This window comes from Tamandua tetradactyla, chromosome 8, assembly GCF_023851605.1.
Source record: "Tamandua tetradactyla isolate mTamTet1 chromosome 8, mTamTet1.pri, whole genome shotgun sequence".
NCBI classification, from domain to species: domain Eukaryota; kingdom Metazoa; phylum Chordata; class Mammalia; order Pilosa; family Myrmecophagidae; genus Tamandua; species Tamandua tetradactyla.
The window spans coordinates 71059268-71086531 of NC_135334.1; the positions used below are offsets into that span (position 1 = coordinate 71059268).

Consider the following 27264-nt stretch of genomic DNA (forward strand, 5'->3'; position numbering starts at 1 on the left):
TAAGAATTCTACCACTGAACTACCCATGCACCCCCTTAAGAGGGAACCATTTTGGAAAATGCTTTAGAGCCACAAGAGCCATCAGAATCGACCAAGTTCCAGGGAAGCCACTGAAGAGAAAACTAGTAAGTCTTGCCATGTGTCTTTCCAGGTCAGAGAGAAACCCTGAAAGTCATCGGCCTTCTTGAATCAAGGTATCTGTCCCTGGTTGCCTTAGATTGGACATTTTAATAGCCTTGTCTTAATCTGGACATTTTCACAGCCTGAGAACTGTAAATTTACAACTTAATAATCCCCCCTTTTAAAAGCCATTCTGTTTCTGGTGTATCTCATTCCTGCAACTTTTAAACTAGAACACAGGGGCATGTTCAAGAGAATCTTATTCTTCCCTATTTATTACAGATGTGCCTGTTTCACACCACTCTATGTTACACCCCACACTTTGAATGGATAACTGATTCAGTCTTCTCAAAGGGTTGTACTTAAAGGAAGGATCCCCAACTCTCCTAACAAAAAACGTTTTATTTCTTCCAGTCTTTTGCTTATGAAAGGTAGGTGAGAACTCCTTTAAAGGAGGGAAGTATCTTATTCGTTTTTGGAATTTCAGGCATCTAGCACGTGATCTGACGCTTAGCAAGGTCAGGAAATACATGATGAAAGAATGACTATTTAAGTCACTGAAAGTGAGGCTTTTGGCTGCTTTCCCTTTATTATATGACCTCAACTTGGAGCGGGAGTCAAGGGAGATCAAGAAACTATGTGGTGATGGCAATTATCTTATGGTCCACCAGTCACAACTTCAAGATTAACAGCTAGAGTAACTGGTCTGAGGGAAAAAAAATCCCTGATAGAGCATTCAATTTCAGAAGTAACTTTAGACTGAGCAGCTCAGAAGCTAGTCTACAGCTTCAGACATCTTCCACTGATTTATTATGGTCTACAGCAGAAAACCCTACATTAACACAAATATTTTGTGCATCAGAATTAAGAACAGATGGAAATCATTTACTTTCACCCACCACTCTTTCTCCCTGGCTCTGCAATGCTTCCATATACAAGGAAAAATAGCAATGTTTTATTTCAGTGTCAACATCTAAAGTTGGTCCTGAGACAACTCTTTCTCCATTTGGTCTGCATTCCACACCTTAGGGTAGGACCAGAAATTGGCAATAAGAAAGAGACATGTTAGGTTGGGAACATATCCAAAGAGAGAAGAATCTCTGCTCAATTCTAAAATTTCAACTTTCTTCCTGTCACAGCACTTCTTAAAACACAGAACACAATGAGTCAGATCTCAGTTGGCCCATAACTCTCAAGAACAAATACAAACTTCTTTATTGGAGATAAATTCTTCATATTTCCACAGGGAATACTTTAAGTATTTAAATAAAGTTTCACTGAAGTGCCTCCTATTACCACATTTCTACTTGCCATGTTATTTTAGTGGTCCCTGTGCAAATTTCACTTTGAACTCTTTGAGTTACTTTTATTCTTGTTTGCTTACTTGCTAGTTACAACAGAGGAATTAATTTTTAGAGTTTGACATGCCACAACCAGATTTCTGAAATTTAATGATATATTTTATAAATATATTATAAATATGGTGCTAATTTTTTCTTGAAAACCATCCCTAAAAGATACTTATAAATTATTATTCTTTGGCAATATCATTATACTTATTTATTTAATATCTGTATACCTATCACACTCAAGATTTTGAGTCAAGGAAAAAAGAACATCTATCATTAATTCATTCAATAACTATTTACTGAATGCTTACCATGTACCAGGCGGCACTGTTTTAGGTATAATAGTGAACAAAACAGACATAAACAAAACAGAGACTAGGGGGCCCTAGTCTCACAGAACTTAAAGAAACTATGTAAATTCTCCATTTTTCTTCAAGAACCTGACTCCCTCAGTCTTCCCTTTTCCCCTACTATCTTCAACCTCTTCTTCTCTTAGGGGTCTTTCCTAACAACACAAGTTCAAGACATTCTAAACTTTAAAAATGAATATAGCTGCTCTCAACTCTAAATCCTTTTTAGCTACCTCCCTTTTGCCTTCATTTTACAGTCAAATCGTCTGGAAAGAGTTATCCATATTTTCTATTTCACTTCCTCATGTCCCAATCACTAATGAACAAAATGTGATCACTCCACTGAAAATACTCTTATCAAGGCCACTGGTAAATTCAGTAGTCACTTTTCAGTTCCTATCTTATTTGGCTTCTCAACAACATCTGACATTGTGGCCAGTTCCTCCTTCTTGAAACTCTTCCTTTAGCTTCTGAAACTCCAAATATCATTGTGATTTTCCTCTTATTTCTGGATGCTTCCTCTTCAGCTTCTCTTTTTCTGCCTATCCCTTAAAAATGGCTATCACTATAATAGTGCTTACTAAGGGCCAAGCACTGTTCTAAGAGCTTTATATATATATTGATTATTTTAATCTTCCACAATTCTATAAGGTTGGTACTACTGTTAGCCTCATTTTACCAATGAGGAAACTAAAGCAGAAAGGTTAAATAATTTGCCCAAGTTCACATAGCTAGTAATTGTGACCTCGAGTTTTACTTTCTGCCCTTCCTTCATTCTATACATTCTCCCTGAGTAACTGCATCTACTGCTGTAGTCCAATTACTCACATATTTGCTCTGATTCTGAAATCTCTACCTTCATCCCACTTGGTTTCCCACAGGCTTGTTTAAGTCAACATGTCAAAAACCCAAGCCTCTCTCTCAAAGCCTGTTCCTCCTCTTATGTTCTCTTTCTTAATCATGACACCATCATCTATCCAGCTTCTCAACCCAGAACTCAGGGCATCATCTTTAACTCCATGAACCCCTCACTCAAACCCTGTTCCCAACCACTAACACAACATACAGGTTTTGATGACTGACTCTTTTTTTTTTTTTTTTTTTTTTTTAACATGGGCAGGCACCAGGAATCGAACCTGGGTCCTCGGGCATGGCAGGCAAGCACTCTTACCTGCTGAGCCACCATGGCCCGCCCTGATGACTGACTCTTTAATCCTTCATACCTTTCCATCACCCACTACTACTTTATTTCAGATAACCATTATCTCCACCCTGGGTCACTACAACATTTCTCTTCCTTGGTTGCCCAGTCAACAGATTCCCTTTTTACCCATCTTCAACATTGCAGCCACAGTGAACTTTCTAAAACTCAACTCAACTCTGATCATCTCAACTCTATGTGCTTTTTTAAAAAATTTCAGGGGCTCCTCAACTTCAGCATAAGTCTAAACTCCTATCCCAGTAGTTAAAGGATAGAATGATCTGACTCTTGCTTATCCCTTCAATCTCACATCTAATTATTTCCTACCTCTCACTCTTAAGGTCCAGCCATAACCAACTATTGTGGTTCCTCACAAGAACCACGTTTTCCCTCTCAGGTATGTCTTTACACTCTCACTTTTCCTTTGCAAGGTTACTTCTACCAGGCCTTCAGGCCTCAATCTGAGAGTCATAGACTCCAAGAAGCCTTTTATGTTCTGCCCCCTCACAGCACTTCACCCAAAAGCAGAAGATAAGCACTCCTCCAATATCTCCCCAAGCTATTATTCCTATTATAGCATTCTATTGTACTCCCACAATAGCACTGCTTACTGTATTCTAACAAATATCATTAGATATTTGTTGCATGCATTCAAATTCTCATGCTTAGTGCCCAATGTTTGCAGAACTAACCTGAACTCTCAATACAACCCCACAAAGTAGGCACTATTATATCCAATTGACAGATGAGGAAATCTAAGTTCAAATAGTATAAGCAATTTGTTCAAAGTCAGAGAGTTCTCTCAAGCAGCAAAGCCCATGGACCATTATTTATAGTCTATCACCTCTCTATGCTGTGAAAGATGCAAAAGATGAACAAAAAATCTGATTCTAGCTAAGGGAGCTCAAGAAAAATTACTTTTGGATCAAAGATAAAGGGATATCAAATTAGGAATCATTTTCTGAAGGATAACATTTGAGCTGGTTTTTTGAAGTATAGGTAAGATTAAGACAAGCAGAAACCAGGTAAAGGAGTAATAAGGAGCACAACACAACATTTCTGGTGGCAGTGACAGGATAAATATATGAGACATAAATTTATGGCGAGCCCACTGGGGTTTCAATGTGGGTTGTGGCTGCTATTTTTCACCTTATGATGTACTAATAAAACCAGGCATGTGTCTTACTGCAAGATAAATGGGGTTTTACTAGACTTGGCACTCAACTCTTAAGAGGCAGCCACTGTGTAAACATCTTACAAAATCAATTAGTAAAGAAGCCCACAAGGAACATTTAAGGAGCTCACTTGCTGCAGTTCTGCAAGTTGCTTTTAAGGATGTCATAGTCGGTATTGAACAGAGGCCCACTGTCCTTTAGCATGGCTTTCTGGATGCTGTACACATGGATGCTGGCAGTTACAGCTAGCTTGGACTTCACTGCTACAAGTCAACAGGAAAAGCAGTCTGTTAATACAAAAACTTCATAGCATGTGAAAATTTTAACAAGAACCCTTCTACATTAAAACCATTTGCAGTCTGTGGTGGTCCAAAAAGCTCTAAAAGGCTAAATAGCCACATATACAGTATAACATTAACTCATCAGTCTTCAATGGGACATTGTGACAAGGCAGGCAGTGGTGAGTCAGTTATAAGTACAGTACCTGTGACGGTATCACTCATCCAATGGATGCTCAGTAAACATTAATTAATAATTGATGATGACTACAGTGTTCTTTTTGTCAGTCAGGGAAGAATCTTACCCTCTAGAACATAACTCCTTATTACAAATGAATAGGCAACCTCTGAGAAGATTAATTAATGTATTTCAATTTAATCTGAAGAAAGCAACTCTATAAGAAAAATACTACTGAAAAGATAATCTGCAGGAAACACAAAAGACAACAACATAAGAGACAAGTTTTAGGTTCCACAAGCGAAGAAAACTGTGCCTAAATTGCTCGGCATGCCCAGTGCCTAGCAGAACTTGGCACACAGATGTCCATTATTTATCTATTGAATGAATAAATCTTGTTTTGCCTACCACCTGTGGGAATTCAAAAATAAAAAAGTGGACATCTTTACCATCCAGAATAACTTGAAGTTAAATTTGGCTTATAAAAGAAAAAAAAAAAAAAAAAAGACTACCTTTATGTACAAAGTATAAGAGTACATACTTTGTTTAGAGAGACAGGTCCAAGATTATGAGGGTTTTAACAACAGAACAATAGTATTAATAATCTTGGAATGAATAGATAAATTTAAAGTAGAAGCTATACCTTCTGATTTCTAGAGAAGCACTCTTGTATTTTCTTCCTAAAAAAACTGTTAAGCGTCACCTCACAATATTTAGAGGCCACTGTCTTTTTACAGCTGATGAGGTATTCCATAAGGTATTCATGAGAGTTTCTGCATTTTTCAGAAGTTTTAAAATCCCATGATAAAAGTGGTTTTTTTAAATAAACGTCAGCTGCAATTAACCTTTAGGACTATAGTCTTTAGGCTGATATAGTATCATATTTTTAATATTTTCAGAAACTTCTAACAAAAGGAATATAAGCCTCTTCTCCAAAATGGCTAAATATATTTTATGCAGATGTTTTTTACTGGTGCCAGAAAAGGAAAACGTATTAAATCACTAAAGCACTTACCTTCCAATTTATCTTCTCTCACTACTGCAACCTTGTGGTACTGTAAGAAAATAACACTTGTTTCATTAGTGCTAAGTATTATAGAATTTACTATTTCCTTAATAATCCAATTGCACTTGGATATGAAATAAGAGAACACGTAAGGTACCCCTTAAAGTTACAGTTTAATAATCACAACCATTTTTTAACTTGCTTAAACAAAAAACAAAAAAACTAGTTACCAGGTCTTAAATAGGCAAAAACACAAAGCTGACATGCACTGTGCAGAATCAGCATTACCATACACATCACTGGTGGGAATAAAAAATAGATATTTGGCAATACCCAGAAAAATTACCTATGTTTACCCTTTTACCCAAAAATCCTACTTCTAGGAAGGTAGCCCTAAAACACACTGGCAAAAAAACATACAAGAAAACATAAAAACTGTGCTATTCATTGCAGCATACATGGTAAAAATGGTAAATAAATCAGATATCTAGTAATAAGAAATTGCTGAATAAGCTAGGTATATCCGTCAATGTAGTACAATATGGCAGGAATGAGGAATACTTCTATATCTGCTATGGAGTGATGCTCAGGATCTATCATTAAACAAAAAAAGCAAAGTGAATAATAAGGTATATAGCATAAAAACTGTTATCTAAAAGAGAAGGGTAATGTGCATATGTATTTGCTTATACCACAAATATAAATAAAAACAAAAACAAAAAAAACAATGAAAGAAGACAAAACCAAAACTAGTTCCCAGTAAAGGAACATAAAAATTGAAAGCAAAATGAAAAAAAAAAAAAAAAGAATTTAACTAGATACTGCTTAACTATAGAGAAGAATTATTTTGAGTGACACTAAAACAAAGTAATTTAACTGCATATCCTAGTAGGTATATTCTACAGACAGAAAGAACTACAATAAAAAACTTAAACTGTTTTCAGTAATATTATCATCAGTAATGTTAGTATTGCTTTTAAAAAAAGGATAAAGTTGGCTACAGCAAATGAGTACGTATGTTAATGTTGTTAGGAATCACCAAGATTAATAACATAAAAGAGAATATAAAAAATCAAATAAGTTAAATAAAAACCCTGTAATCATAAACTTGAATTGGAAATATTGGTATGTTTTCCATTCAAAAAAATACAAGCATTCCTAAAAATGAAATATTCTGTAAAACTCACAGAGCTTATGGAAAAAAGAGCATAGGGACTAACCACTCAAAATCTAGGCAAACTTTGCAATAAGAGCCCCAAAACACAAATGGAACCTAAGGAGAAATCCTGGACAATTCAGACAGATAGTTCAGTGTGAGTAAAAGCTGCCTCTGGAGATAGTGGAAATGCCTGTTTGCTGGTGCTACAACAATGCAGAGAATGGAATCCAGTGGGCTCCTGTTAAATTAGGCACAGGAGTAAGTACAGCAGCCACAAATTCAGGGCCTCCGGCTGGGGTGGAAGCTGCCCTGAGCTTTTCAGCAGTTAAGGGAAAGGGGAATACGTGGCTCCCCAATGAGAGAAAAGTTCTTTATAGAAAATTCCCACTGAAAAACGAAGAAATGACAAAATTAGAAACATCACCACTTTATAGCCACTAATCAAAGAATGATGTAGGCAGTGATAAAAAGCAATGTCAGCTAAAATCTATTAGATTAAAAACTGACAGGGAACTTTATAAAGGATAGATCAGGTTGGCAATCCTGAACGTCACAAAAAGAGAATCAACCAAGTGGCATTATGTGTCTCCAGCTATGATGTCTCAGGATGTACAAACCACTATGTAAAGAAGTATTGCTACTCAACGCCCTGCTCAAAATAAAATGTGATCTGATCAAGCTAGATTTAATTACTGGTTTACAAGAAATAGAGGACAGAGGAACATGTTAAAGGACAAAGGATGCAATCAGCAAAATCCAGATTATGGGAAATTCTACAAGGCAAATTACCTGGTTTCTTCAATAAATAAATTGCAAAGAAGAAGGAAAAAAAAGATGGGGTGGGACTGGTAGACATATTAAAAGAAACTCGAGAGACATATAAATGGGGGTGGAGTGTGAGGCTAAGGGGTGCTGCATTTCTTTTTAATATTTAGAGAAAATACTCTAAAATTGCACATTTATGGTTGTGCAATTCTGTAAATAAAACGAAAGCCATTAACTGCATAAAAAAAAAAAAGCAAGCCTTTCATGCAGGAGACCTGGGTTCAATTCTCAGACCACGCAAAAAAAAAATGCAATGTGTCATCCTAGTTTGGTCCCTGATTTGAAAACATAAAGTTTGTAAAAAAAAAAAATTATGAGACAGAGAAGTCTGAATATTGCTGGAATACTAATAATATTAAGTAATTATTCTTATTTTTATGAGTGATAATAGTATTGTGTATGTTTTTAAAATAGCTCTTATCTTTTAGACCTATATACTGAAGAATTTATTTATAAAATGATAAACTTGAGGTCTGCTTCAAAATAATCCTATGGTTGGAAAGGGGAAATAGGTGGTGATAGAGGTGAAATAAGGCGGCCACGAGGTGACTGACATATCGGATTATATTATACTGTATGCACTATTTACATATATATTTGAATATATAAATGATTAAAAGTTAAGACAAAGTAAATAAATAAAATGAAACAAGTACAGCAGAAGCTAAGAAACTTTCATCAGGATGAATAAATTCAGTTGTTTCCTATTTAAAAAATATATAAATGAATCTTAAAAACACTATGTCAAGCTAAAAACCTAAAAGAATTCATGATTTAATTTATTAAAAAGTTCAAAGACAGATGCTAGAAGTCAGCATGATGGCTACCTCAGATAGACCGGGAGATGTGGCTCAGAAGGAAACGGTATAACAGAACTTTCTGGTGGAATGAAAATACTCTATATATTGATCTAGGTGATGGTCACATGAATGTATACATATGTAAAAATTCATCAAGCTTAAACTTTGTGGAAACTTAAAATGAGTGCCTTTTACTATACACATATTATGCCTCAATAAAAAATATAGTTATAAATACTAATCCAAAATATATACATACATATCACATATACATATGTATACCTGCAGATTTTATTAGGATTACAAAGCACGTTTGGACTCTGCTGATAACTGAAAAGGACTTCCGGGGGTGGAGAAAGGTGAAGGTAGGGAAACAACAATTCCCTTAAAACGTTCAAATAATTCTGTGGAAAAATCTCTGCGATAGACTAGAAGGAGGCTCCCACTTTCTATGTATTGTTAAATGTTTTTTACAATAGTCATGGTCACTAGAAAATTAAACTTATATGTTCTTAAATCTGTACCAAGCTTATCAAGTATCTCTTTTTTTTTTTGGAACAACTTAAAACTTAAAGCTTTAAAAAGAAATCAGGAGAGCCGGTCACCAAGTTCACAGGAAGCATGATGCATCCTAGAGCCAGTGGGCAGAACAGCAAAAGGGATCAATCAGCTCCAGGCCATTCTCTTCCTCCCACAAGCGGCTCCAGGTGTGTGGGGGGGGGGGTCACTAGCAGTGGGGGAAGCCCTGGGGGCTCCAGAGCTGCTCCTTCAGGAGTCTTGGATGCTGCTGCCATGGCTGCCAAGATCAATGACAGGCTCATGGCCAAAGGAAAGCTGAAACCAACTCAGAATGCTGTGGAGACGGTATTCAAAGTCGAAGAGACCTGGCTGATAGCATCTCCCAGAAGGTTTATCTGTAGTCCTGTAATCTTACAGTCATTTGTGTTAATAAAAGGGAAAAGTGAGGTACAGTAATTTAGAAATACTTTAATTTTGGAACATACCAGATGATATTTGCTATTCTGAGGCAATTCTGACTGGGCTTATTACATTTATGGATTAAATAGTTTATTTTGTGTATGTCTGCTTAGTTCAATTTAAGTTCTCCACATAATCATTTACAGCAATGTAATATGTTTGCTACATGTGTATTTTTCTGAAGTCAAAAAAGAAATTCACAAAGGAATGTCATTATTGCAGGGTGCTGAAAATAGATGGTAATTAATATTTTAAAATGTCACCTTATGTGTGAGACTAAAGCAAAAAATATTTGTTTCAAAATTTATATTTTGACTAGAGCAATTCCTAATATAACTCATGTAGATAATTTGATTGAATGTCATAAGTACTTGGAATCTCAGGTAGGACATGAGATTTTGCTGGTTTGTCCAGAGTGATGCCCCAATGAATCCCAGAGTGATTTGATCAGTGAGTGGAAAAGTATTTGCAAGCCCCCTTCGGGGGATGGTGAGAGTGGGGAGAAATTCAACTTCCCCAAGTCGAATTCCTGATATTCTCATGAGCAGTGTGGACAATCAAAGCTATAGGCTGAGACCCCAGTCTTGGGGTTTGTTCATATGAAACTTAACCCCACAAAGGATAGGTCAAGTCTACTTAAAATTTAGGCCTAAGAGTCACCCCCAAGAGAGCCTCTTTTGTTGCTCAGATGTGGCCTCTCTCTCCAGCCAACATGATGAGCAGTCTCACCACCCTCCCCCTCTCTGCGTGGGACATGACTCCCAGGGGTGTGGACCTTCCTGGCAACGTGGGACAGAGATCCTGGAATGAGCTGAGACTCAGCATCAAGGGACTGAGAAAAACCCTAGAATGAGCTGAGAATTAACATCAAGGGATTGAGAGAACCTTCTCGACCAAAAGGGGGAAGAGTGAAATGAGACTGAGTGTCAATGGCTGAGAGATTCCAAACAGAGTCGAGAGGTTATCCTGGAGGTTATTCTTATACATTAAGTAGACATCACCTTGTTCAAGATGTAGTGGAGAGGCTGGAGGGAACTGCCTGAAAATGCAGAGCTCTGTTCCAGTAGCCATGTTTCTTGATGATGACTGAACAATGATATAGCTTTCACGATGAGACTCTGTGAATGTGAAAACCTTGTGTCTGATGCTCCTTTTACCTACCATTTCAACAAAAGAGTAGAACATACAGAATAAAAATAAATAATAGAGGGAACAAATGTTAAAATAAATTTAGTTTGAAATGCTAGTGGTAAATGAAAGCGAGGGGTAAGGGGTATGGTATGTATAACTTTTTTTCTCTATTACCATTTTATTTCTTTTTCTGTTGTCTTTTTATTTCGTTTTCTAAATTGATGCAAATGTTCTAAGAAATGATGAATATGCAACTATGTGATGACATTAAGAATTACTGATTATATATGTAGAATGCAATGATATCTTATTGTTTTGTTTGTTGTTAATTTTTTTAATTAATAAAAAAAGAAAAAAGAAATTCAGGTAAATAAAGTAGACTTTAAAATATTTCTCTGATTAGAATCAACAGATGTTTATTTAATGACTACTTAACCAAAGTACAATTAAAGAGTAATTGAAACCGGATATTTGTTTACATATGGGGGGTGTTACAATTTTTATACTAATTGAGGAAACGATGTGGTCCTTTTATAAAACTGCTGGTATAATCAGAATCTTAAAGCTAAAAGGGATCTGATCTTGGAAGCTTTTTAGTTCACCCTGCCACAGAATTCAAGAATCTTCCTACAGGCTTACGATTATAATGACTGCTTGTGTAGCAGAATGTTTGCTTTGACGTATGACACTGGAAGGAAACACTGAGAATAAAGAATGAGATGGTGTATCTTAGGGATATATCTAGAATGAACAAAGATGGTGATTAAATGTACAAATACAAGAATGATTTGCATGAAGGAGGATTAATGAATGTCAACATTGCAAGGTGTTTAAAAATGGGACAGTATATAGGAAACAATATAATCAATGCAAGCTAGGGTCTATAGTCAACAGTAACATGTAATATTCTTCCAGTGAATGTAACAAAGGCATTATGCCAAAATTAAATGTCAACAAGACGGGAGGAATACTGGGGGACGGGTGTGGGATTCTTTGCAGTAGAAAAGGAAATGTCTTCATATAGACTGTGGTGGCAAAGGCATGGCTATGTGATTATACCAGGAACCAATGATTTTTTTACTGAACTTGCACTGTATGATGTGTGAATAAAACTCTTTAAAAATGAACATAGAGGAACAAGTGCTAGACAAAATGTGGAGAAAAAGATGTACCTATTCGCTATAGGTAGGGAAGCTTAAAGGTGCAGCCCCTCTAGAGGGTTCCACAAGAAGCTCGGGCTGGGGTTGCCACATGATTCTTCAACCCCATTGCTAGGTATTTACACAGAGGAACTGAGATGCGGACATGAATGGACATTTGCACACTGGTGTTTATGGCGGCAGTGTTCAAGATTTGCAATGCATGAAGGTGGTGTAAGGGTACAACGACTGAGGAATGGAAGGGGGAGCTGTCATGTATACGTACAACAGACTACTGATCAGCTGCACAAAGGAATGAATTTGTAAGGCATGCAACCAGGTGAATGAACCTTGAGGACAGTATGTTGAATGAAATCTCAGAAACAAAAAGACAAATATTATGCTCCTCTTACATGGACTAACTATAATATACGAACTTGGAGAACTGAAGTTAAGAGCATGGGTTATTAAGTTGGAGCCTACTATACAGGGTCCTAGACTGATACTCTCACAAGCAGTGAGGACAACCAATTCAATAGGCTGAGCCCTCAATCACGGGGCTCATCCCTATGAATCTATTCCTGTAAAGGAGAAGCTAAGCCTACTTAAAATTATGCCTGAAAGTCACCCCCAGAGAACCTCTTTTGTTGCCCAGATGAGACCTCTTTCTCTCTAAGGCAACTCAGCAGGTGAAGTAACTGCCCGCCCCACTATGTGGGACAGGACTCCTAGGGATGAGCCAGGACCCAGCATCATAGAAAGCCTTCTTGACCAAAAGGGGGAAGAGAGAAAGGAGACAAAATAAAGTTTCAGTGGCTGAGACGTATCAAACAGAATTGAGAGGTTATCCTAAAGGTTATTTTTTGCACAATACAGATATCCCTTTTCAGTTTATGGTTTATTGGAGTAGTCAGGAGGAAGTACCTGAAACTGTTGAACTGTATTCCAGTAGCCTTGATTCTTGAAGGCGACTGTATAACCATATAGCTTTTACAACATGACCATATGATTGTGAAAACTTTGTGGCTGGAGCTCCCTTTATTGAGGGTATAGATAGATGAGAAAAAAATAAGGATAAAAAATAAATAAATAATCAGAGGGATAAAGGGTTAAAAAAATAGGTAAATTTAAATACTAGTGGTCAATGAGAGGGAGGGATAAGGGGTATGGAAAGTATGAGTTTTTTCTTTTTATTTGTTTTTCTGGAGTGATGCAAATGTTCTAAAAATGATTATGCTGATGAATACATCACATTGTGATGATACTGTGAGCCACTGATTGTATACTATGGATGGATGTCAATACGTGTGTGAATATTTCTCAATAAAAATATTTTTTTAAAAAAGAAATTAGATGGAATAAAAACTAAAACCTAAAATTATGCTTAATAATTTGCCTTTCCTGTGGAGGTTCTCTTCAAGGGAAAAAAAGCATGGGAAAACACCAACACTTGGACAATAACTCTACAGGGTTCCACAGAGCTACCTGTGGAGCTGTTAAGAGGGCAAGCAGACAGGGCTCCAAATCCTCATGACCTCTTTCTTCAACCACAGCAACCCTAATCTTAATATATTTGATACATTGAGATGCTGATTAAGATTTTGTTTGAAAAGCACTACAATAGGTAGCACAGATAAACAGACCATAAGTGTCCTCTTAAATTTAGAAACAGAGGTCCTTACATAATTAAGCCACTTAGAATGTTTGAACTGATTATGGGTTAAACATCATTTTTAAAAATCTTACTAGAAAAATATCAATCAGAACACATTTGAATGCACTTCAGTGGTTCATCCAAAGATCCCCAAACCCTAACAAACTACCCTGAAGACCATTCAAGGATCCCAAATTTTTAAATTACGATCCTGTTATAATGGGTTAGAGTAAAAATCTTAAAACATGAATTCTCAACCTTGGATCCTCGAAATTTTATGAACATGTCAACACAGGTATTGAACCCTCAACATTTGATGAATATGCCAACATAGGTATTTTCTTACAGACTCACAAAGGGATCGATAACCAAAAAAAAAGAATAAAAACTACTGCTTTAAAGGAACACACTGATTCCCAGGTGAAGAATTGACTGTGACTAGATAGAATGTATTTATGTAACTAAAGAAAGCAACAGAAGAGAGCTCTAGTTAACTTTGGAAATAGAAGCAAAAAAAGATAGTAAGTAGCAAACGTTGGCAGATCCATTGAAGAGCCAAACAGGGAAAGGATTCTGGTGGCAGAATGAATCAGGTCTGCTTGATCTTATGTTTCCGATACATAATGACATCTGATTCAACTTGACAAATATCTTGATCACCATCTGGTTTGCCAAACAGCTTACCTACACGGAAAGAATATGCTAGCCAGAGGATGTAAGGATCTGATCCCCCTAACAGCTTTGTTTCTCCTTGTAAATTAATAAATTGCTAATCCAGTTTAAATCCTGCATGCCTGGGATTCTATTACTAAAAGACAAAAACAGATAAATCAGGGTTTTGAACCTACTGAGTCTGAGGGAAAATCAAAAGGGAAGAAGAAAACTTACATATTAGTGGGTCTCTGAGAAGGGGCTCTAGTCTTGGTTCAAGTCCTATGGGGCTGGCGGTGGTAGTGGTGGTAGAAGTAAAAGAACCTTCAGATATGAGGTTTGGGAAAGTGAGAACACCAGTGAACCTCATTTTTTGGAGGAAACCTGACAGGAGCAATTATCAAAGTTCCCAAGGCTCAGTCTGGTACAAGACAAGGAACGTGTTATCTTAGCAGAGGGTTCTAACATAGGTCAAGGGACATGGTGTAACACCAAGGCATGGGAGTAGTAGGATAATCCCTGTGCGCCTGAGAGGGACATAGTAAAAGCTAAATGGAAAGAGGTCAGTAGACCTGAGAAAGCTTTGTGATTGGGATGATGAAAATGCAGCACTGACCTGTGCTGATGGGTGATCAAATACCAGATGAGACTATACATAGAAAATGCAGGAGAATAAAGATGTTCCCAGTCCAAACCACCCCACTGCTTTAGGTCAGACCCCTGCCGACACCCTCTACCACCCTTGACCCTTAAGCCTATCAAAATGAATGCATGAAACTGATACCAAGTTTAAATATATTAGTCAGGGTTCAGCAGAGAAACAGAACTGACAGGCTATACATATATGTAAACATAAAGACATAAAATATAGGAGCTGGCTCAAGTGACCACAAGCATTGGCAAGTCTGAATTCTCCACAAGTGGAGAACTCATATAAGGTTTTTTTGTTTTTGTTTTTGTTTTTAGGTATTTCTGATCATTTTCCTAATCATATGGTGAATTATAATTAGGTAGTTTGTATTTATTTGCAGATAGTATTAAAACTTCAAATAATTTACATGTTATGTGTAGCTCATTCTTTTTAATATTTTTATTGACAAATCTTAACACACATCAAGCCTATACATGATATACAAACAACGGCTCACAATATCATCATACAGTTGTGTATTCATCACCATGATCATTTTGTAGAATATCTGCATCACTCCACAAGAAGAAAAAAAGAAAAAATTCATACATCCCATATAACCTTACTCCTCGCTCTCACTGACCACTAGTATTTCAATCTATCGAATTAATTTTATTCTTTATCCCCCTTATTACTTATTTTATAATCCCCCCTATTATTTATTTATTTTTTATCTATATATTTTTGACTCATCAGTCCATACCCTGGATAAAAGGAGGATCAGACATGGTTTCACAATCACACAGTCACACCGTAAAAGTTCTAGCTTTATACAATCGTCTTCAAGAATCAAGGTTACTGGAACACAGCTAAACACTTTCAGGTACTTCCCTCCAGCCACTCCAATACACCATAAACTAAAAAGGGATATCCACAGAACGCATAAGAATAACCTCCAGGATAACCTCTCAACTCTATTTGAAATCTCTCAACTGCTGAAACTTTGTCTCATTTCTCTTCTCTTTCTTTTAATCAAGGCTTTCTCAGTCCCTTGATGCCAGGTCCCAGCTCATCTTGGGAGTCCTGTTCCATGATGCCAGGGAGATTTACACCTCTGGGAGTCATGTCCCACACAGGGGGGAGGGCAGTGAGTTGACCTGCTAAGTTGGCTTAGAGAGAGAACACATCTGAGCAACAAAAGAGGTTCTCTGGGAGTTACATTTGGACATAATTTTAAGAAGGCTTAGCCTATTCTTGCAGGAATAAGTTTCATAGGGATGAACCCGACAATCAAGGGCTTGGCCTATTGATTTGGTTGTCCCCACTGCTTACAAGAATATCAGAAATTCTCCAAATGAGGAAGCTGAATATTTCCTCCTTTCTCCCCAGTTTCCATGGGGGACTTTGCAAAATACTTCTTCATTTATTGCCCTAAGTACTCTGGGATATATCAGGGCATCACAGCAACCTGGACAAACCAACAAAATCTCACGCCCTATTTAATATTCCATGTACTTACGGTGTTCAAGTAAACTGACCATACAAGTTAAATTAGGTAATGTGCTACCCAAAATATAAATTGTGCACCAAATAAATCTCTGTCCCTTTGGTCTCATACAGAAGTTGAAGTTTTAAAATATGGGCGATATCATCCTTCATCCTGTATTCTAGTCTACTTTAGTCCTATTCAGATCAGCTTCCTTCACATCTCTAGTCGAAGTCTGATTATTTTTTTCAATTTTTTAATCAGTTCCTGTATGGGGTACTACTGACTTTCATAGCTTCAGATCTCTGAGTCTTAGTTGCCACATAAATACCTGAAGTTTCTGGGAACGATAAGGTTATATACAAACAGCTCAGTATCTCAGAATTTAGAAATAACAGTTACAATTCCTGAATGTAAGAGTTACAATCTAGGAGCCTTTATGATAGGCCCCAACCTGATAAACCACGCTTTCTACTTCAGTTTACCAAATTTTTATATTACAGTTAGCCCGTATGAATGAGGCATGATAATCTTTATCTTTTTGTTTCTGACATTTCAATTTTCAACATATAGTTCTTAAGTTCCATGCACCTAGTTGCAAGCCTCACAACTTCATTCCTTCTTGTGGATGGCTCAGTAGTCCACTGTATGTATAGATAATAGTTTCCCCCTTCCACTCCTCAGTTATTTGTACCCTTAGGCCACTTTCATCATGAACCCAGAACACTGTTGCCATAAACCATAAACACTAGCATGCAAATGTCCCCACGCTCAGTTCCTCCAGGTATATACTGAGCAACAGGGTTTCATGGTCATATGACAACCCCACCTGCAGCCTCCTGTGGAACCACACACTGTCCTCCACGGGGCTGTACCTCTTAGTTTCCCTACCAACAGTGAATAATGACATCTCTTTCTCCACATTTTCTCTAGCACTTGTTTCTTTCTGTTCATTTTCAGTCTTAATTCACACATCATATAATCCAACCTAAGTATTCAGAAATGTCTTCACCACCATAATCTTTATAAAGGCATTTTCTTTTCTTCCAAGCAGAATCCACACCCCTCCCCTACGCCCCCCCATGACATTTAGTTTTGGCATAATGCCTTTGTCACATTCAGTGTAAGCATATTACAAAGTTACTGCTGACTATAGATCTTAGCTCGCACTGACTGTATTTTTTTCTATATATCATCCATTTTCAACATCTTGCTATGTTGACATTCATTTTTCTCCCTCATGCAAAAAGGTTTTTTTTTATTTGTACATTTAATCCCCATCATTGTCCACTCTAAGCATTCCTAAGTTATATTGTCTCAGTCTTTATCCTCTATCTTTCCTTCTGGTTTCATACATGCCCCCAGCCCTTCTCCCTCAAACATATTCACATTCAGCTTCATTCACAATACTTACATTATTGTGCTACAATTAGATAGTATTATGCTATCCATTTTTGAATTTTTACAGTCAGTTCTGTTGCACAATCTGTATTCCTCATACATAATCTGTGTTCATAATCTGTGTTCTTAACTTCAACACTCAAATTCACTCATTAATGTTAGTTCACATTAGTGAGACGATACAGTATTTGTCCTTTTGTTTCTGGCTAATTTTACTCAGCATAATGTCCTCAACACTCATTCATGCTGTTAGATGCTTCATGACTTTATTGTGTCTTATAGTTGTACAATATTCCATCGTATGTATATATCACAGCTTGTTTAGCCATTCATCTATTGGTCAGATGTGGCCTCTCTCTCTCGGTCGACACAGCAAGCAAACTTACTGCCCTCCCCCTTTCATCCACCCATTCATCTATTGGTGGACATTTGGACATTTGGGCTGTTTCGACCTCTTGGCAATAGTAAAATTTTGCTATAAATATCAGTGTGCAATTGTCCATTTGTGTTCTTGCCTTCAGTTCCTCTCAATATATACCTAGTAATGAGATTGCTGGATCATACGGCAATTCTATACTCCGCTTCCTGAGGAATTGCCAAACTGCCTTCCAGAGCGGGTATACCATTTTACCTTCCCACAACAATGCATAAAGTGTTTCTCTTTCTCCACAAACTCTCCAGCAATTGTTATTTCCTGTTTGTATTTTATAATGGCCATTCTAGTGGGTGTCATATGACATCTCACTATGGTTTTGATTTGCATTTCCCTAAAATCCAGTGAAGTTAAGCATCTCTTCATGTGCCTTTTAGCCATCTGTATTTCTTCTGAAAAGTGCCTGTTCACGTGTTTTCCTCATTTAAAAAAAATTTTATTAATTTTTAAATTTTTTTGAAAAACATGACAACAAAGAAACATTCTTAGCATATGATCATTCCGTTCTACATATATAATCAGTAATTCACAATATCATCACACAGTTCCATATTCACCACCATGATCATTTCTTAGAACATTTGCATAAATTCAGAAAAAGAAATAAAAAGACAACAGAAAAAAATTCATACATACCATACCCTTTACCCCTCCCTTTTTTAAATTTATTTTTTATTTATGATACATAACCACGTACAAACACAAACATTCTTATCATATGATCATTCCGCTCTTGTTATATAATCAATAACTCATACTATCATGACATAGTTGTATATTCATCACCATGATCATTTCTTAGAATATCTCCATCAATTCAGAGAAAGCAATAAAAAGATAGAAAAAAATTCAAACATACCATACCCCTTACCCCTCTCCTTCATCAATCACCAGCATTTCAATCTACTAAATTTATTTTAACACTTGTTCCCCCTATTATTCATTTATTTTTAATTCGTATGTTTTACTTGCCCGATAAGGTAGACAAAAGGAGCATCAGACACAAGGCTCTCACAACCGCAAAGTCACAATGCGACAGCCATATCATCATACAATTATCTTCAAGAAACATGGCCACCGGAGCACAGCTCCACATTTTCAGGCAGTTCCCTCCAGCCTCTCCATTACATCTTGACCAACAAGGTAATATCTATTTAATGCGTAAGAATAACCTCCAGGATAACCTCTCGACTCTGTTTGGAATCTCTCAGCCACTGACACTTTATTTTGTCTCATTTTGCTCTTTTCCCTTTTGGTCGAGAAGATTTTCTCAATCCCTTGATGCTGAGTTCCAGCTCATTCTAGGATTTCTGTCCCACGTTGCCAGGAAGGGTCACACCCCTGGGAGTCATATCCCACGTAGAAAGGGGGAGGGCAGTAAGTTTGCTTGCTGTGTCGAGAGAGAGAGGCCACATCTGAGCAACGGAAAAGGCTCTCTTGGGGGTGACTCTTGGGCCTAATTTTAAGTAGGCCTAGCCTATCCTTTGAGGGATTAAGTTTCATACGAACAAACCCTACGATTGGAGGCTCGGCCTATTGCTTTGGCGGTCCCCACCACCTGTGAGAATATCAAGAATTCTCCACTTGGGGAAGTTGGATTTTCCCCCTTTCTCACCATTCCCCCTAGGGGACTCTGCAAATACTTTGCTATTCACTGTTCAAATCACTCTGGGATTTATCTGGGTATCACTCTGGACAAACCTACAAAATCTCATGACCTATGCATGGTTCCAAGTACTATGGTGTTCGATTAAGCTGTCCACATAAGTTATATTAGGAAATGCACTAGTCAAAATAAAAATTTTGTACCAAATAAACATTTTTTGCTTGTCTCACACTTACCTTAAAGTTTTAAAATATTAATTACCATCTATTTTTAACACCCTGCATTATTGACATTCCTTTGTTCTTCCTCATGCAGAAACATTTTTAAATTTGCACATTTACTCACTGTGCTGGTTTGAAAGGAAGTATGCCCCCTAGATAAGCCATGTTTTAACCAAAATATCATTTCATAAAGGTAGAAAAATCTCTATTCAATACTGTATGTTTGAAACTGTAATCAGATCATCTCCCTGGATGATGTGATTTAGTCAAGAATGGTTGTTAAACTGCATTAGGGGATGACATGTCTCCACCCATTTGGGTGGGTCTTGACTGGTTTACTGGGGTCCTATAAAAGAGGAAATATTTTGGAGAATGAGAAAGTCAGAGAGAGCAGAGAATGCTGCAGCACCACGAAACCGAGAGTCCACCAGTCAGTGACCTTTGGAGAAGAAGGCAAACATCTCCCGGGGAGCTTCATGAAACCGGAAGCCAGGAGAGAAAGCTAGCAGATGACGCCGTGTTTACCATGTGCCTTCTCACTTGAGAGAGAAACCCTGAATTTCATCGGCCTTCTTGAACCAAGGTATCTTTCCCTAGATGCCCTGGATTGGACATTTCTATAGTTGTTTAATTGAGACATTTTCTCGGCCTTAGGACTGTAAACTAGCAACTCATTAAATTCCCCATTTTTAAAAGCCATTCCGTTTCTGGTATATTGCATGCCAGTAGCTAGCAAACTAGAACACTCACTATCATTATACACTCTAGGCATTCCTATGTTATACCATCTCAGTCTTTATTGTATATTTTTCCTTCTGATTTCATTTGTACCCCCAGGCCTCCTCCCTCTATCATTCTCACATTCAGCTTCATTCAGTGTTCTAACATTACTGTATTACAGTTAGGTAGCATTGTGCTATCCATTTCTGAATTTTTACAATCAGTCCTGTTGCACAGTTTGCATCCCTTCAGTTCCAATTACCCAATATCTACTGTATTTCTAACTCCTGATGGTCTCTGTTACCAACTGAAATTCTCCAAGTTCATTCACTAATGTCAGTTCATATCAGTGAGACCATACAGTATTTGTCCTTTTGTTTCTGGCTACTCACTCAGCAGAATGTCCTTAAGGTCCATCCATGTTGTCATATGCTTCATGACTTTATTCAGTCTTACAGCTGCTCAGCCTGATGGCTAATATTCCATCGTATGTATATACCACAGCTTGCTTAGCCACTCTTTTGTTGATGGACATTTTGGCTGTTTCCACCTCTTGGCAATTGTAAATAATGCTGCTATAAACATTGGTGTGCAAATGTCCATTTGTGTTCTTGCCCTCATGTCCTCTGAGGAGATACCTAGCAATGGTACTGCTAGATCATCTGGCAATTCTATACTTAGCTTCCTGAGGAACTGCCACACTGTCTTCTACAGCAGTTGTACCATTTGACATTCCCACCAACAGTGGATAAGTGTGTCTCTTTCTCCACATCCTCTCCAGCACTTGTCATTTTCTGTTTTATTGATAATGGCCATTCTGGTGGGTGTGAGAAGATATCTCGTGGTTTTGATTTGCATTTTCCTAATAGCCAGGGAAGTTGAGCATCTTTTCATGTGTCTTTTGGCCAACTGTATTTCCTCTTGTGAGAAGTGTCTGTTCATGTCTTGTGAGAAGTGTCTGTTCATGTCTTTTGCCCATTTTGTAATTGAGTTGTCTTTCTGTTGTTGAGTTGAACAATCTCTTCATAAATTCTGGACACTAGACCTTTATCTGATATGCCGTTTCCAAATATTGTCTCCCATTGTGTAGGCTGTCTTGTTACTTTCTTGACAAAGTTCTTTCATGCACAAAAGTGTTTAATCTTGAGGAGTTCCCATTTCTTTCTTTCTTTTTTCAATGCTTGTGCTTTGGGTGTAAGGTCCAGGAAACTGCCTCCTATTATAAGATTGATTAAGATATTTCCCTGCATTTTCTTCCAAAAGTTTTATGGTCTTAGATCTAATATTTAGATCTTTGATCCATTTTGAGTTAATTTTTGTATAGGGTGTAAGATATGGATCCTCTTTCATTCTTCTGCATATGGATATCCAGTTCTCTAGGCATCATTTATCGAAGAGACTGTTCTGTCCCAGGTGAGCTGGCTTGACTGCCTTATCAAAGATCAAACTGTCCATAGATGAGAGGGTCTATATCTGAACACTTTTATTCCATTCCATTCGTCAGTATATCTATCTCTTTTACTCATTTTTTAATTGGGTTGTTTGTCTTTTTGTTGCTGAGTTGGAAAATCTCTTTATATACTCTGGACACTAAACCCTTATCTGTTACATGGTTTCCAAATGTTATATTGTGTTTTCATTTTCATTTGCCTCAAGATATTTACTGATTTTTCTTGTAATTTCTTCCTTGACCCACTGGTTGTTTAGAGTGTGCTATTTAGCCTCCAGATATTTGTGAATTTTCTGGCCATCTTGCCTGTTACTGACTTCCAACTTCATTCCAGTATGATCTGAGAAAGTGCTTTTCATGATTTCAATTTTTTAAACTTATTGAGACTTGCTTTGAGACCCAGGATATGGTCTATCCTTGTGATTGATGTATGAGTACTTGAGAAAAATGTGTATCTTGCTGTTGTGGGGTGCAATGTTCTGTAAATATCTATTAGGTCTAGTTCATTTATTGTATTATTCAAATTCTCTCTTTACTGATCCTCTGTCTAGATGTTCTATCCATTGATGAGAGCAGGGAATTAAAGTTTCCAACTATTATGGGAGAGGTGTCTATTTCTCCCTTCAGTATTGTCAGTGTCTGCCTCATATACTTTGGAGCACTCTAGCTTGGTGCATAAATATTTATGATTGTTATGTCTTCCTGCTGAATTGTTCCTTTTATTAATAGTGTCCTTCTTTGTCTTTTGTTCTAGTTTACTAGCTACCAGAATGCAATATTCCAGAAACGGAATGGTTTTTAAAAAGGGGAATTTAGTAAGTTGCTAGTTTACAGTTCTAAGGCCAAGAAAACATCCCAAATAAAACTAGTCTATAAAAATGTCCAATAAAAGGCATTCAGGGAAAGATATTTTGGTTCAAGAAGGCCGATGAAGTTCAGGGTTTCTCTCTCAAGTGAGAGGGCACATGGCGACATAGTCAGAGCATCTCACTCAGCTGGAAGAGCGCAGGGCAAACACGGCATCATCTGTTAGCTTCCTCTCCACATCTCTCTCAGCTGAAAGGGCACATGGCAAACACAGCATCATCTGCTAGTTCCTCTCCTGGTTTCCTGTTTTATGAAATTCCCCAGGAGGCGTTTTTCTTCTTCATCTTCAAAGGTCACTGGCCGATGGACTCTCTCCTTTATGGTGCTGAAGCATTCTCTGATCACTCTCATTCTTCAAAATGTTTCCTCTTCCATAGGATTCCAGTAAACTAATCAAGACCCACCCGAATGGGTGGAGACATGTCTCTACCTAATCCAGTTTAACAACCACTCTTGACTGACTCACATCTCCAAGGAGATGATCTAACTACAGTTTCAAACATACAGTACTGAATAGGGATTAGAAGAAACAGCTGCCTTTACAAAATGGGAATACATACATCCTTTCAAACCAGCATATCTTTAAAAAAATTTGTTTTACATTTGCAGTCTCCTTTGCTGAATATATAAGTATAGCTACTCCTGTTCTTTTCTGATTGTTGTTTGTATGAAATATCTTTTCCCAACCTTTCACTTTCAGACTATTTTTATCCTTGGATCTAAAATGAGTCTCCTGTGGACAGCATATAGATAGGTCCTGTTTTAATCCATTCTGCCAGCCTATGTCTTTTGTCTGGGGAGTTTAATCCATTAACGTTTAATGTTATTACAGTAAAGGCAGTACTTTCTTTTACCACTTTGTCTTTTGGATTTTATATCATATCTTTTTTTTCCTTTTTTTTACATTTACTGATAGTCTTCATTTCTATACTTTTCTGCAGACCTCACTCCTGCCTTTCCCTATCTGCCTCTAGTGCTCCCTTCAGTATGTCTTGCAGAGCCGATCTGTTAGTCAAAATTCTCTCAGCGACTGTCTGAAAATTTAATCTCCCCCTCACTTTTGAAGGACAATTTTGCTGGATACAGAATTCTTGGTTGGCAGTTTTTGTCTTTTACAATCTTAAATATATCACACCACCGCTTTCTCTTCTCCATGGTTTCTGCTGAGAAATCCACACATGGTTTTATTGGACTTACCTTGTTTGTGAAGGACTACTTTTCTCCAAATTTTCTCTTTGTCTTTGGCATTCGACAATCTGATTAGTAAGTGCCTTGAAGTATGTCTATTTGGATCTATTCTGTTTGGAGTACACTGCACTTCTTGGATGTATAATTTTATTTCTTTCATAAAAGATGGGAAATTCTCAGTGAATATATCCCCCATTAGTCTTTCTCCACCTTTTCCTTTCTCTTCTCCTTCTGGGACACCCACAACATATATATTCATGAGCTTCATGTTGTCATTCGATTCCCTGAGACCCTGCTCATATTTTTCAATTCTTTTCCCTATATTTTCTTTTGTGTGTCAGATTTCAGATGTTCAGTCCTTTGGTTCAATAATCCTTTCTTCTACCTCTTTATATCTATTTGTTCTAGTTTGCTAGCTGCTGGAATGCAATATACCAGAAACTGAAAAGCTTTTAAAAAGAGGAACTTAATAAGTTTACAGTTCTAAGGCTGAGAAAATCTCCCAATTAAAGCAAGTCAGTAGAAATGCCCAATCAAAGGCATCCAGGAAAAGATACCTTAGTTCAAGAAAGCCAATGAAGTTCAGGGTTTCTCTCTCATCTGGAAAGGCACATGGTAAACATGATCAGGGTTCCTCTCTCATCTGGAAGGGCACCTGGTAAACACGGCGTCATCTGCTAGCTTCTTCTCCTGGCTTCCTGTTTCATGAAGCTCCCCAGAAAACATTTTCCTTCTTCATCTCCAAAGGTCGCTGGCAGGTGGACTCTGTTTCTCGTAGCTACCATTCTGCTCTGCTCTCTCTGAATTTCCTTCATTCTCCAAAATGTTTCCTCTTTTATAGGACTTCGGAAACTAATCAAGACCCACCTAAATGGGTGGAAACATGCCTCAACCTAATCCAGTTTAAGAACCACTCTTGATTAAACCACATTTCTAGCGAGATCTAATTACAGTTCCAAACTTACAATGCTGAATAGGGATTAGAAGAAATGGCTGCCTTTACAAAATGGGATTAGGATTAAAACATGGCTTTTCTAGGGTCCATACATCATTTCAAACCAGCACACTATCGTTATAGGTTTCCATTGTTTTTTCATCTCTTTTATTGTGCCTTTCATTCCTTTAAATTCTGTGATTTGCTTTTTAAAATTTTCCAGTTCTTCTTTTCGCTCACCCAATGTCTTCTTTATATTCTCCCTCAACTTGTTTGATTTTTGATGACATTTTGCAGATCGGTCCAAACATCATGAATTAATGTCTCAACTCCTGCATCCTGTTTGAAGTGTTGGTCTGTTCCTTCGATTGGGCCGTATCTGCAATTTTCCTAGTATGACTGACTATTTCTGCTTGCCTCCAGGCACTTGATTTCTTTACTTAGTTTATTTTGAGGGTTGTTTTTACTCTTTTGTGTAGGATTTTCTTACTGGATAGCTTTGTTCTCTATCTGTTCTTTGACATTCAGTTCAACCGAATGTTCTGTTTAACTGATCAGAATTTTTCAGTCCTTGCTATTCTGTTTCTCGTCCTGTCTATATGGAGCCGTTTTTGTTGTTGTTATTTTTGAGGAAGGTCTCCTCAGCTATTATAGACCCCAGTCAGATTTTCCCAAACCAGACAGGTCTGTGTCTCAGGAGGAAAGAGTAACCAGCTTCAGTTTCCCCTGAGGGTGAGACCCAGCAGGTTGTCTGACTTTCCTATGAAGTGTCTAGACTCTGTTTTTCCTATCCTGCCCAGCATGCTTTGCTTGTCTGCCAGTGGCTTCCCACCAGCTGAAAGAGATGTGGTGCCTTTAATTTCAGCAAATACTCCCTGCCAGGGGCGTGGCTGAGACTGAGTTCAGAGAGGAAGAAGGCTTTAATTGCTTCAGTTTTCCAGTCCCTGGATCCTGAATTCCTTAAAAGAGGAATTCCACTACAACACAGTGGGGAAGATACATCCTTGAGGGAATTAACTTCTTTCACTTGACTAGTTACTTTGTATCTCAGACAAGCTCAATTTCTCCATTGCCTGGGGCAGTGCTGAGAGCCTGAGAATGCTTCCAGTTCTATCTAAAGAGCTATTAAGTAGTAGAAAAAAAAAAAGCCTATTCAGAGTCAAATGCTGCTCCTCAGGTTTGTCAATCAAGAGCTTAAATTGGTATTCTCAAAATGTAAGCAAATGTATTTGTTTCCTATTTTTGCTATAACAAATTGCCATAGACTTAATGACTTAATACAAATTTATTATCATATCAGACTTCTGGAGATCAGAAGTATCACTGGTCTAAAATCAAGATGTCGGTATTTAAAAATAAAGGGTTACTGTAAAGCTGCAAAAAAAAAAAAAAAAAAATCAGTATGTGGCTCTATGTATCTTCAGGTTTTATGTGCCCTCTTTTTGGGGGTCCAGCCCTTCTCCAGTGTTTGTGCTGTCCAACTCAAAAAGCCTCTGGTTTTCAGCTTTTTTTTTCTTCTTCCAGTTAGCCCCACAACCTCTCTACCTAGTTCCTTTACTGCTAATTGCAGGTTTATTTGTGCTGGGGACCTGTTTATAGAAGTCAAAATTTTTAATTCCACAACTGGAACTTGGTTTAGCTAAGACCTTTCTACCAGCACAGACTGTTTCCTTTTCCCTCAGGGACACAACCTACTGTGTCTGTGGAGGAGGGGCACTGGCCTCGGCAGCTTGGGGGACTTACAGTTCTGTATGGGATCTCAGCTATTTCACCTAGTCCAGACTGTTATATGGTATAGTCGCTGATGTAGCCCTAGCAGTTGTTCTGTACTGTTTCTGGCTATTTACTAGCTGCTCTGGAAGATTAACTAAATTCCACACCTCACTATGCTGCCATCTTGCCCCACCTCCCAGGTAAGGTCTGATGAACTCCCCAGGAGAAAATAGTGGCTGAAGTAGAGATAGACATGCTTCTTTCTAACTGTTGAAATCATCAATTATCCCTTTAATGCCCTCAACTGACTGAATGAGACTTCTCTCATTGCTGAAGGCAATTTCTTTTGTTGACTGAAGATGTGAACAGCCATAAATGCAATCAACTGACTAATGATTTAAATCCAGGAAACACCCTCACAGCAACAATCCAGGCCAGTGCTTATTTGACCAAACAACTGGACCATAACCTAATCAGACTGACATGAACTTAACCATCATATTAAGATGAAAACAAAAAAAAGCATATTTTTTGAACACCAGAGTTTGTGGCTTGAAATATGAACACACTGGAAATTACTCACCATTATCCCCAATAATCTTCAAGAAGAAAGAGCAATA

General features: G+C 37.6%; 1 protein-coding gene across 4 annotated transcripts in view; it reads right to left on the bottom strand.

Annotated features, from left to right (window-relative positions):
- Positions 1-27264, bottom strand: part of POLD3 (DNA polymerase delta 3, accessory subunit) — a 70791-nt gene that overhangs the window by 34733 nt on the left and 8794 nt on the right. For all 4 annotated transcript variants that reach the window (XM_077113582.1, XM_077113581.1, XM_077113584.1 and 1 more), the window contains exons 4-5: positions 5667-5706; positions 4326-4458 (exon numbers count right to left, since the gene is read on the bottom strand). In XM_077113582.1, the coding sequence (XP_076969697.1) occupies positions 4326-4458; positions 5667-5706 (173 nt within the window). The remainder of the gene's footprint in view (positions 1-4325; positions 4459-5666; positions 5707-27264) is intronic.